The sequence below is a fragment of the Megascapheus bottae genome, chromosome 17 (genome assembly GCF_031878675.1).
Source record: "Megascapheus bottae isolate mThoBot1 chromosome 17, mThoBot2.hap1, whole genome shotgun sequence".
NCBI lineage: Eukaryota > Metazoa > Chordata > Mammalia > Rodentia > Geomyidae > Megascapheus > Megascapheus bottae.
This window is the reverse complement of record NC_143525.1, coordinates 37,204,566-37,217,041: the sequence shown is the minus strand read 5'-3', so window position 1 is coordinate 37,217,041 and position 12,476 is coordinate 37,204,566. Positions and strand designations below refer to the sequence as shown.

The window sequence follows — 12,476 nt, the reverse complement described above, 5'->3', positions numbered from 1 at the left end:
ATTATTAATAGTGGGTTGACCTGGCATTATGGACCTTGAGTCATACATCTACATCGTATTTCTTTTTTTATTTTTCCCTTTGGTTGTGGGGCTTGAACTTAGGGCCTGGACGCTGTCCCTAAGCACTTTTGCTCAAGACTAATACACTATTACTTTGAGCCACAGCACCACTTCTGGTTTTCTAGTGGTTAATTGCAGATAAGTCTCATAGACTTCCTTGCCATGGCTGCCTTTGAACCTCAATTCTCAGATCTCAGACTCCTCAATAGCTAGCATTACAGGCGTGAGCCACCAGCAGTCAGTTTTACAAAGTATTCTGTTTTGTACTGGAGTTTGAACTCAGGGCCTTGAGCTTGCTTGGCTGGCACTCTACATTTGAGCCACCCCTCCAGCCTGGCTTTGTACTAGTTATTTTGGAGTTAGCATCTAGTGGAGTTTCCTGTCTAGACTGGCATCAAACCTTGATCCTTTGGATCTCAGTCGCCTAAGTAGCTAGTATGACAAGTGTGACCCACTTGTGCCCTATAATATTCTTGCTAAAAATACTCATCCTGAGAGCCGGGAGTTTGGCCTAGTGGTAGAGTGCTTTGCCTAGCATGCATGAAGATCCAGGTTCAATTCCTTGGTACCACATACACAGAAAAACCTGGAAGTAGTGTGGTGCTGTGGCTCAAGTGGTAGAGTACTAGCCTTAAGAAAGCCAAAGGACAGTGCTCAGGCCTTGAGTTCAAGCCCCAGAACTGGCAAAAAAACAAAAACAAAAACAAATTTACCCTGAATCCAGTCCTTGGGAAGCAATCACCTATACCCAGAATGCGAGACCTATAATACAAGCACCCTTAACACTCTTAACTCTCTTAACTCTTATTTATTTGTAAACAATGATTTATAAATTATTTGTAAATAATTTGTTCTTATATGAACTTTTTTTCCTGCTTTATATACCCTGAGGGGATTCAGTATTCCTGACTCATGCAGCTGGCTCAGGATCTCACTCCAGAGTAAGGAAGACGTCTCTTACGTGGGCAATTCTCAGTTGAAAGACTTCCAAACCTAGGTCACTGGGTATAGAAAAGGTCATCCGAAGCTGGTTTGGGTGAGAAGTCAAATGCTGGTGCTGTGGATGTTGAGATGCTGAATGGAATACCAGTTTCTAGACTCGAAATGTCCTCCCCTGGCCTCAGCGGGAATGCCAGGGCCAGGCACTGATCACTCGTAGCAGAGATGTCCACACTGAAGTTTTAGCCCTCTACATCTGTCTGGCATTGTCTTGGGACACAGGAACAGTTGACTAACTGCCTGGCACAGATGAAGGGGTTTTCTGCAGCCAGGCCTCTTGGAGTCTAGGCAGAAGGGTCAGCAACAGAGAGTCCAGTACAGCCAGACCCTCCCAGGAACACCGGAGACCCCTGCAAAACCAACAGGCCTACATGTGACTCTTTAGTCCTACTGGTTCATTCAAGCTCACTCCCACCCATGCAAGCCCCAGACATCCCAGCCTCCTGGTCTTTTCCAGCTTTCTGGATCTTGTCAGGCAGCGCCCTGCCCCCGCCCCCCGCCAGGCCTACCTCCCCCAACACACCTGTGATCCAGCAGCAACAGGCCCTGCTCTAGCAGCTCCTTTACCTCTGTGCTTACTCCAAACACTTCCCACAATGTCAGCTGGGGCTCAAACTGCTGCCAGTGCTGGGGAAAACAGAAGGTCAGATAGAGGTGAGGAGCTGGCCAAGCTTTGCTGGGCCACATGGCTGAGATATCCCTAAGGGCTGAGGAAAGGAAGTCCTCAGTAGAAGCCCAGTAGCTGGTGTTCAGGAACACTGGGGCAGGTCAGTGGGATGATGTAGAAGTGAAGATCTTTCCACCCTGTTGTTAATTCAGCCCAAACCTAGCCCCAGCCAAGCCAAGTCTCCCAACCATTCCCATCTACTTCCCAAACAGGGTAGAGCCAGCCCCAACCAGGGCTTCAGGGCCCTGACTTCATCCAGAGCAGCGCTAAGCTGGATCAATTCTTATCTACTGCCTGTTCTGGCTGAGGTTTTAGTGCGAATCAAAAAACAGTTAGAACCCCTTTGCTGAGTCTGTTCTTTCATGTAGCTGAGAAAATCGAGGTTCAAAGATGGGAAAGGATTTGTGCTTAGGGCTGTAGTAGGACAGGAACGAGACCTGCAGCCTAAAGCCTTTGTCCCGCATTCTGACCACTGCACCACTCTGTCTACGGCTTTCTGCTGACCCAGTGGAATGGGAGAGGCCTGGAATGTATGGGAGGGTCTGGGTAGAAGGGAGAGACTGAGACAGACTCAGGAGGAGCCCGTGATCCATGAGAATCTGTTGATCCCTTACCTGGTGAGTGATCCCCACATCAGTGCGAAGTCCCAGGGCCAGGCACTCCTCCAGCCTGGAAGAAAAGCCATTAAGAAGTCTGTGAGAGGAGACCTGTGCCTCTTGTCTATAACCCTCATGTGTAGATGGGGGCTGATGAGAGCATGGGGCCAGGGTTAGGGGGCAAAGCAGGCAATAAGGATGTCCACACAAAGACGTTTCTGGGGTGCAGGGGAGCCTTGGATAAAGAGCCCTGTGCCCTCAGGTGCTCACAGCTCCAGCTTGCCCAGGGGGACACGTTTCCGGGTTCCGTGTCCAAACAGCTTCACCTCCTTCAGCCAATTGTCAGGCTCCAGCGTCTGGATCCGAGCCTCCCGCAGGTGGCCTCCAACCCCCTGAGGCACAAATCGGCCATGAGCCCCTGAAAACATCAACAACACCCCCTTATTGATAGGAGCTAATGCTATGTAATTTGCCGGATTTAAATCAAGGGTTCTGAAAAGTTTGGGCCTGACATTGACAATACCTCACAGGCCACAAATGTAAACTCTCAGGCCCTACCTCACCCCTGTTCAATCAGAAATTCTGGGGGTGGGGCCCAGCAAGTGGGGTTGATACAAGCCCTCTAAGCCATTCTGAGACGGGCTGGCAAGACGCCAGGCACCTTACAATACCCAACAGTTCTAGAAGGTGGATGTTACTTTCTGCTGCACTTTACACAGGAGGAAATGCAAGGATGAAATACGCTGCCCACATGCATCCCGCCAGGGCATCCTCTCCTGAGTCATTCCTTCTGCCATCCACAGGGAACTCACCAGGCCCAATGCCAATGTACTGACCACACTGCCAGTAAGTCCAGTTGTGGGTACTGAGCGCCCCCTGGAGGGGAAGAGGGAACAGTGAGCACAGAGGAAAGAGTTGGGGGGAGGGAGGAACCCTCTTTCTGTCTAGATAATGGGCACCTGGTTAGAGAGAATGTCCCGCTATCTCAAGCCACAGCCCACCCAGTAGGGGCCCTTCCCTTCAGAGGGCCCTGGTTCCCTGGTCAAAGTCAGCCTGCCCATTCTGCACATACAGCCATCTCCTCACCCTGGGCACTCACGTTCCTGGCAAAGTTGGAGACCTCATACTGACGGAAGCCAGCCTCCCTCAGGACTGCCCGGCCCTCCTGGTACATCTCAGCAGCCAGCTCTGGGTCAGGGGCAGGAAGGATGCCCTGCGCTACCCGGGTGAAGAGTGAGGTGCCCCGCTCCAGGGACAGCTGGTAGAGGGAGAGATGATCATCACAATGGCACAGCAGTTCCTGCAGCTGCCCCAGCCATGGCCCCACCTTCTGGGCTGGCAGCCCCAGCATCAGATCCACAGACACACGGCCAGGGAAGAGGCGCCGGGCCTCTGTCAAGGTCTGCAGGGCATTGCTGGCCGAGTGTGTCCGTCCCAACAGTTGGAGCTCGGTGTCATCCAGGGACTAGAGAGAGGGAGAGGCAGAAAGGCAAGCAGGCCAGGTTAGTGGGAAGGGGAATGCTCTGCCCTATGGTGGTGCTGGGATGGAGGGCACACAGCCTATGATGGGGGGTGGGGAGGCTATCTGGGGCCATGGTGGAGACAGTACCCAGAGCTCCTTATTCACCCACGCATGAATTTAATCCTGTGACTGGCTCTTGAGGCCTAACAAAGTTAGGCCTGGAATTTAGACTCCAAACCCAGCAGGGGATGTGTGTATGTGTGTGTGTGTGTGTGTGTGTGTGTGTGTGTGCTCGTACACACGTGTGCCTGCATGTTGGCACTGGGGTCTGCTCAGGGCCTCACCCTCTCACCACAGCTTGTTTGATAAAGGCTGACTCTACCACGTTAGCCACAGCTCCACTGCTGTCTTTTTGCCTAATTGGAGATGAGTTTCACAGATTTTTCTTCCCAAGCTGACTTTGAACTGTGATCCTCAGATCTCAGTCTACTGAGTAGCTAGGATTACAAGCGTCAGGTACTGGTGCCAGACTGTTTGTGTTTCTTTGTTGTTGTTGTTTTAACTTTACTTTTTTTTCTATTTTGCAGCAACTTAAACTGAGAGACAAACTGAACGTACAAACAAACGCCTCCAGCTAGACCCATCGACAACATTCAGCCGCATTTATTTGGTCTCTGATTGAAACATGGGATGTGAGTTCAGGGCCTGCATATACACAGACACTTCCTATGATGATGGAAATGTTTTTCTATCTGTACATCCCAGTGCACACATAAGTGACTTATGCTGAGTAGGGCCACACTGCAGTCAGTGATCTGCACATAGCTGGGGGCTATTGTGCCAAACAGCAGAGTTACAGATATTATATTCTTAATGTCTAAACACTGAAGTGTGTATTATCTAAACACAAGGCCACTTACATAACCACAATCCAATTACTGAGTTCTAGACGTGTGAGACTAATACGCCACCATTATCTAATATGCAGTCATATTCAAGCTTGGCCCAGTAATGTCTACTGAAGTAATTTTCTTCTTCTTTCCCAGCCAGAGGTTGGGGGTCAGGCACTGCAGTCAGCTGTGCCTGTCTCTCAAGCTTCCTTTGTTCTGGATTTTTAGCTTTCCTTTGCCTTTAATAACACTCTCTGCGTGTGTGTGTGTGTGTGTGTGTGTGTGTGTGTGTGTGTGTGTGTGTGTGCATGCACCGAGGATTGAACCCAAGACGTTGTGCATGCTAAGCAGATGGAGCTATGCTCCATCTCTAACACCGACTTTTTGAAGAATATAGTCCAATTTGCTTTGAAAAATATCTTTTGATAAATGCTAGAGATCTGCTAGAAAACACTGTGCTTACAGTTAATATGGCCACATTACATACATTAAAATGTGTTAAGAGGGAAGATCTCATTCTTACCATAATAGTAAACTCTCTCTCTCTCTCTCTCTCTCTCTCTCTCTCTCTCTCTCTCTCTCTCTCTCTCTCTCTCTCTCTCTCTCTCTCTCTCTCTCTCTCCCTCTCTGTCTTTGTCATTCCTGGATCTTGAACTCACATCCTGAGTACTTTCCCTGGGCTTTCTTAAAGAGCTCTACCACTCGAGCCACACTACCACTTCCGGCTTTTTCTGTATATGTGATACCAAGGAATTGAACCCGGATCTTTGTGCATGCTAGGCAAGCACTTGACCACTAGGCCAAACTCCAGGCCCTGTGAGACTTCCATCTCCAGTTAACCACCAGAAAACCAGAAAAGGCCTGTGGCTCAAAGTGGCAGAGCGCTAGCCTTGCCTTGAGCAAAAAGAGACCCTAGGGACAGAGCCCAGGCCCTGAGTTCAAGCCCCACAAGTGGCCAAAAGAAAGAGAGCAAGAGAGAAAAGAAAAGATGTGCTCCTGAAATCTTAGGCCCTAGACCACACAAGAAGTGGTACATAGACAGTACCTGTGATAAGTCACAGCGTTAAAGTGTGGAGCCATAGTGGATTTGGAAAGTAGAAGCCTATCTAGAATAGGTTTTCTCCTAATGCTTCTGTAAGAGTTGACGGTCCTCAGTCCCACATGGTAACGTTGTCTTCAGCCTCCCAATCACAAGGAATGACTCACTGCTCCCTCTCCTGCTCCAAACAGGCAAAATTTTTCCACATCCTGTCTCTTGTCCTCCCACACCATCGCACCTGGTGAACACCTCCTCCTGCTCATTTAAACATCACTTCCTCCAGGAAGGCTTCTGTGATTTCATCGGAATGACTTGCCCTTCAAGCTATACTCTGGAAAGCCTTTTGTAGCGTTGTTCTTATTTATGTACTTACTTACCTGTCATACTGAGGATCAAACTCAAGACCATAAGCATACTGGGCAAGTGTTTTACCATTTGAACTACAGAGCTAGCCTAAGAGACTTTTATAAACAGCAATCGCCACAATACAGTGATTTGACTATGTGTCTGTTCTCTCTGTGTCCCTGTCATGTAACATATTTTCAAAGCACCTACTATGTACTGGACACTTGGGCAGGATTTTGGAATACAAAGAGGCCCAGTGGCTTGTGAACCTGTGTAACAGCTGATGAGCTAAGCAGCTCTGTTCCAAGGGACATATTCAGTGGGGTTTACAGCCATGGGCTGTATCCTACTAGGATACACTAAAAGAAACATGGCCTTTCTGAGATGTTCTTGCCAAGGGTGTGTGTGAGGATACATCAGGTAAACTGAAATTTTAAAACCCATAGGCTGAGGCTGAGAATGTGGCTTAGTGGTACAGTGCTTGCCTAGTATGCATGAAGCCCTGGGTTCGATTCCTTAGTACCACAATAGACAGAAAAAGCTGGAAGTGGCACTGTGGCTCAAGTGGTAGAGCACTAGCCTTGAACACAGAGAGGCTCAGGGACAGCACCCAGGCCTGAGTTCAAGCTCCAGGACTGGCAAAAAAAAAAAAAAAAAGATAGGCTGGGCTTTGATGGCTCATACCTGCCATCCTCGCTACTCAGGAGGCTGAGATATGAGGATCACCATTCAAAGCCAGCAGGGGCAGCTGCTCTGAGGGATTCTCCAAATAACCAGCAAAGAGCTGGAAGTGGACGAGTGGCTCAAGTAGGAGAGTGCCAGCCTTGAAGGAAGAGCCAAGTGAGAGCATGAGGTCCTGAGTTCAAATCCTAGTACTGGGGCCAGAGAGTGAGCGCACCCATGAGACCCATAAGATGAGGGGTGTCACTGAGTGCTCCAGTGTTTGCCTAGAACGTTCCCCTCAATCTCCAGCACGATGAGAAGTGTCCAGGTTGGGTCTGCTATGTGCTGGAATCTGGCACCCAGACATGTTTATGCAGCCCCAGAAAGTCGGGAGCCCCGATGGTCTGGGGTTCCCCAGAATGGGGACGGAGGTGTGTGAGCCGGTTACCTGCAGGCCGATGGACAATCTGTTGACTCCTGCGGCTCCAAACGCTGCCAGCTTGGGGCCTGGAGCTGAGGTGGGATTGGCCTCCAGCGTGACTTCCGAATCTGCAGGCAGATAAGCTGCCTGTGCCACGGCCTCCAGGACAGCGGCCACCGAGTGGGGACTGGCCAGACTGGGGGTGCCCCCACCGAAGAACACAGACCCTATCCTGGGAGAGGGAGGGGGACGGTGAGGCCCAGCGCACCCCCACGCCCTGGCCCGCCCGGGCCCCGCCCGGACTCCCCCGACGACGACGCACCGTCGCACCCCGCTGAGCCGCAGCAGCGTCCGGGCCTCGGTCACCAGGCCGCTCCGCAGGGCCGCCTCGTCCAGGCCCCCGCGGGCGATGTACTTGTTGAAGTTGCAGTAGCTGCATCGCTTCTCGCAGTAGGGCCACTGAGGGGCACACGGGGTGCCCGTGGGGGGGGAGGGATGTCCTGGTCACAGCCAAGGCTTTTTGCACACAGTCCCATCCCCCAAGGCAGGGCGCACTGGCCTTGTGCCCGCTGGAGGAAACGGCGGCTCAGAAGGGCGATCCCAACACCCGAGACTCCGAGGCTCACCCGCCCCAAGCCTGTTCCAGATCTCAGCAAGTTGGGGGTCCCAGTGGCCAGCGGAGTTCAAGGTCACCGCCCCCCGTTCCCGCCCACTCACGTGCACGTACAGCGCCGCCCGCCGGGTCGCGGGTTCGGGACTATGGGATCTTCCCGCACTGTCCACGAGGTGGCGCCTCTGGGCCACTTTGGCTACGGCTACCCAGCTGCGGGTCCGCGCACCCGAGAGAACCATGGCGCGCCCAGAAGCAAGGGAGAGACCTGAGCCGGGGACCGAGATGCGCCCAGGGCGCACAGAGCTGAGCTGCCGGGGTCCTCCGGGCGGAAGGAAGAGCGGCCGCGTCACCTCCGCAAAGAAGGCCCCGGACCGTGGCTCTGCGGCGCCACCTGCCGGACACGGATGCAATCGCCGCAGCTTCCTGAGAGCCCTGTGTGCCAAGGATTTGGGTTCCTAACACAGCCAGGAGCTCCTGGTTCATTCAGTCAGATCCTTCGCATTTTAATTCCCTGGGTAAAGCGGGAAATTGGGGGACCGAACCAACACAAAGCCTGCTGGATATCAGGCCAGTGTGGTCAGGGTCAGAAGAGCTGTGTCCCTGGAAAGGCCACAGGCTTTGGGCTTACATACAGTTCAAGGCCATTCTTGCATACAGTTCAAGGGCCTGGAGCAGTCTCAATTCTCATCTCCTTTCCTAGCTTGTAACCCTTAAGAATAAGTAGGATGTATCTGGGTGTCTGTGGCTCAGGCTTGTAATCCTAACTATTCAGGAGGCAGCGATAGGAGGATCACAGTTCAAAGCCAGCCTAGGCAGGAAAGTCAGTGAGATTCTTCTTCCCAATTAACCCAGAAAAAAAGGGGCAGATGTGGAGCAGTGGTTCAAGTGGTGGAGAGTGAGTTTTGAATGGAAAAAGCTAAGAGACAGGACCCAGGCATGTGTGCACGCAGACACACACACACACACACACACACACACACACACACACACACACTAGAATGTACTGGAAGCACAGAATCAAGAACAATGAAAATATGAGCAGAAAAGTTCAGGCTCCGTTCCAGCCCTTAGTGGAAATAAAGTGTCCTTCAAAGCATTTATGGACCCAGATATGTAAAACCTAGAGCAGGCTGATATCCAGGGCTCTTGGGCTGCAGTCACAAATGAGATTCCATTTATACCAGACCCATTTTTCTGAGACATGACTCATGACTGGTGTGACTCCTGGGCTTCTGTTGTCCTCTACCGCCTATCTATATGCAACACACGTACTTCATGTAACATGTGTCACAATCTGCCTCTCAGGACCCAGACAAGTTTGTGACCAGTGCCTAGTGATCTTACTTCAGACACTTGTGTGGCTGTAAATGAATTAGTGGCCTGCCTCTTCTGCTGCCAGATAAAGCCAGTGACTCAGAATGAGGCAGGATAGATCAGGGAAAATGAGATAGGAAAAATGGTAGCCAAGAATTCCGAGACAGATAGCTTAATTAAAAACACAGAAGCACTATTTTGGCTTTAAGCCTTACATTCTTTCACAAGCTACAGCATTTAGTAAAAAATAAAAAAAAAAAATCGAAACCTGCCGGGTGCTGAAGGCCCATCTCTGTAATCCTAGCTACTCAAGATCCCAGCTGGGCAGAAAGATCTGAGATTCACATCTCCAATTAACGAGCAAAAAACCCAGAAAAGGAGCCATGGCTCAAGTGGTGGAGCAGAAACCTGGAGTAAAAAAGCCAAGTGAGAGCACCTAGCCCCTGAGTTCAAGCCCAAGGACCAACAGAGCAAAACCAAACTCCAAACCAGCTCTGTGCCAGCTGTCCTTGCCCTTGTGCCCAGCTAATTAGCACACTCTATGACTGAGTAAAGACAAGAGACACATTATGGAGGAAAAGTGACTCATTTGCTGAGAAAAAATATTTATGTCAAGGATGGACACCTGCTTTCAAGAAAGCAGTGGGTGACAGAATTCATCCTTTGTCTGGAAACGTCCAGACATTAATGACTCAGGTTTGGAGAAAAATCCCAATAACATCTGTGACCCATGTTTAGTAGGCCAACCTTGAGGTCGGGTAAAACGGTGGAACATCAAGAATGACGGAATGTAGCAGGTGTCAGAACAAAGAAGAGCTCTTCATCTAAGGCAGAATTGAGCCAAACCTGAACTTACTATCTCACCACAAACACCTGTGATGCGAGAATGCTCTGGGCACCTGTTACCAGATATGCCCATACCCTTGTCTGGGGGACGTACTTTCTATCTTTCCTTCTCTTTTCTTTACAAATAAACTTTCTTCATTTTTACCTCAACGTGTCCTCCCACTTATAATCCTAGCTATTCAGGAGGCTGAGAGCTGAGGTTCTTAGTTCAAAGCCATCCTAGGCAGACAAATTTGAAACATTTATCTCCATTAACCAGCAAAAAATCCAGAAGTGGGGGCATGGCTCAAGTAGCAAAGCATAAGCCTTGAGGTAAGTATAGGAGGAGCTCTCAGAACTCAAGGGCTAGAAGACTCCCTTTTGGAAACATCCTCCCTGGAGAATCACTGATCACTGGTTTGGTAACAAGAAAACTTGACAAGGGAGCCGGGAGTTTAGCTTAGTGGTAGAGTGCTTGCCTAGCATGCACGAAGATCCGGGTTCAATTCCTCCACACCACATACATAGAAAAAAGCCAGAAGTGGTGCTGAGGCTTAAGTGGTAGAGCTCTAGCCTTGAGAAAGTCCAAGGACAGTGCTCAGGCCCTGAGCTCAAGCCCAGGACTGGCAAAAAAAAAAAGAAAAAAAAAGAAAAGAAAACAGGATGAGGAAGATGGAGCTTCATTAATAACAATCCAGGTTGCGGACACTGTGCCAAGAACCCTTAAGTAACCATTCTGCTATTAGCCTTCACTGTGAGTCTTTCATACGATTTTTTTTTTAAACAGGGAATTTGTTTTTTCACAGGGTCTAGATAGAGACACTAAGATTATTTACTAAATTCAGTTTTCTGAAGGTCTGTGGTAATCCCCACCCTGAGAATAGAAAACAAACATAAATGAGTCTAGCCTTGTGGTTCCAGTGGTGAAGGGCTTGTCTAGCAAGCTAAAGGCTCTGAGTTCAAACTCCATGCTGAAAAAAATTATTTAAATGCTAGTGCTTTTTGTTGTTGGGTTTTTTTGGGCCAGTCCTGGGCTTAGCTCAGGACCTGAGCACTGTCCTTGGACTTCCTCAAGGCTAGAGCTCTACCACTTGAGCCTCAGCACCACTACTGAGTCTTCGTGCATGCTAGGCAAGCACTCTACCTCTAGGCCAAACTCCCAGCCCCTTAAATGCTAATGTTTTGTCATTGTAAAATAAAAAATATACTCATTACCTGACTTATGTACCTGTAACTCCTCTGTATATCCCCTTTATAATAACAATAACAATAAAAACATTAAACCTGAAACTTAGGCTACAGTAGCAAAAAAAAAACAAAAAACGTACTTTCTGTCTGTAGTTGCTGCTGTATATCCTGGCATTCCACTTCAGCATTTGTACCAAATTAAAGGAATACCCAGAATTTTTTTTAATACATATGCTTCAAAACTTCTGCTGATCCATGTCTGACTTTGTTTTGAACAATTCCTGCTCCTTGCTCTTTGAGATGCAGCCTTCCAGGTGTGGTGTCCAGGGCGTAAAGGAGGGAGTGTAGCTTGCATTGAGCTAGATGTGACGGTTGATCAGGCAAAGAGAAGGGGGAAACAGGGCCGGGATCATAGCCTAGTGGTAGAGAGCTCACCTAGCATGCATAAAGTCCTAGGTTCGATTCCTCAGTTACCACATATTCAGAAAAAGCCAGAAGCGGGGCTGTGACTCAAGTGGCACTAGCCATGAGTAAAAAGTGTCCAAGGACAGTGCCCAGCCCCTGAGTTCAAGCCCCAGGACTGGCAAGACAGGGAGAGGGAGGGAGGAGATTCTGTATCATTACCTGCACAAGGGCCAGCGGGGCCTACTTGATGAGTTTAAGGTTGTTATGAAAGATTTTCAGAGAAAATCTACAAGGCAGTATCTTATGTCCTGGCCCTTAAAAGAGCCAAAATGTAAACTCCTTTCTAGCTACTCAGGAGCCTGAGATCTGAGAATCATGGCTCAAAGCCTGAATGGACAAGAACGTTTGTAGAACTGTGACTCAAGTGGCAGAGTGTTAGCCTTGAGCACAAAGCCTCAGAGACAGCATCGAGGTTCAAGCCCTAGGACTGGAAAACACACAAAAAGCAAACCTTCTTCTCCAGGAAGTAGGTTTGATATTTGGTCTCCTATCTGGGTTATGCTTTGTTACCTCATGAATTAACTGGTTCTCCTTTGTAAAACTTGTCATTTTAGCAGTTGGCATCCTTTGATGGGAAAAACAGGCCTGGTTTGGTAATAGTACCCACCTGCCTGGGGAAGTCAATGCGTTTTTGTTTTTGTTTTTGCTTTTTTATGGGTCATGGGGCTCGAACTCTGCCTGGGCGCTGTCCCTGAGCTCTTCAGCTCAAAGCTACTGCCTTACCCTAAATCAAGCCCCATTTCCTGTTTTCCAGAGGTTAACTGGAGATAAGAAACACAGCCTTTTGTGCCCAGGCTAGCTTTGAACCTTGATCCTTAGATCGCAGCCTCCTGAGTAGCTAGGATTACAGGCATGAGCCACTGCATCCAGCTTGGAAGTCAACTCCTGTACTTGGGACAAGCTGCTTTATTTAATGCTTGCTGTGCACC

At 49.4% G+C, this 12,476-nt stretch overlaps 1 protein-coding gene across 1 annotated transcript; it reads right to left on the bottom strand.

The window, feature by feature from the left end:
• Window positions 1-853: 853 nt before the first annotated feature.
• On the bottom strand, window positions 854-8,066 carry Rsad1 (radical S-adenosyl methionine domain containing 1). The gene is made up of 9 exons (XM_090351735.1): window positions 7,860-8,066; window positions 7,465-7,601; window positions 7,170-7,374; window positions 3,422-3,787; window positions 3,135-3,198; window positions 2,593-2,740; window positions 2,341-2,395; window positions 1,583-1,686; window positions 854-1,409 (listed from the first exon to the last, which is right to left on the bottom strand). Exons 1-9 carry the CDS (start codon window positions 7,992-7,994, stop codon window positions 1,292-1,294), a joined length of 1,332 nt encoding a protein of 443 aa, XP_090207861.1. The 5' UTR covers window positions 7,995-8,066; the 3' UTR covers window positions 854-1,291.
• Between the last annotated feature and the right edge of the window lie 4,410 nt (window positions 8,067-12,476).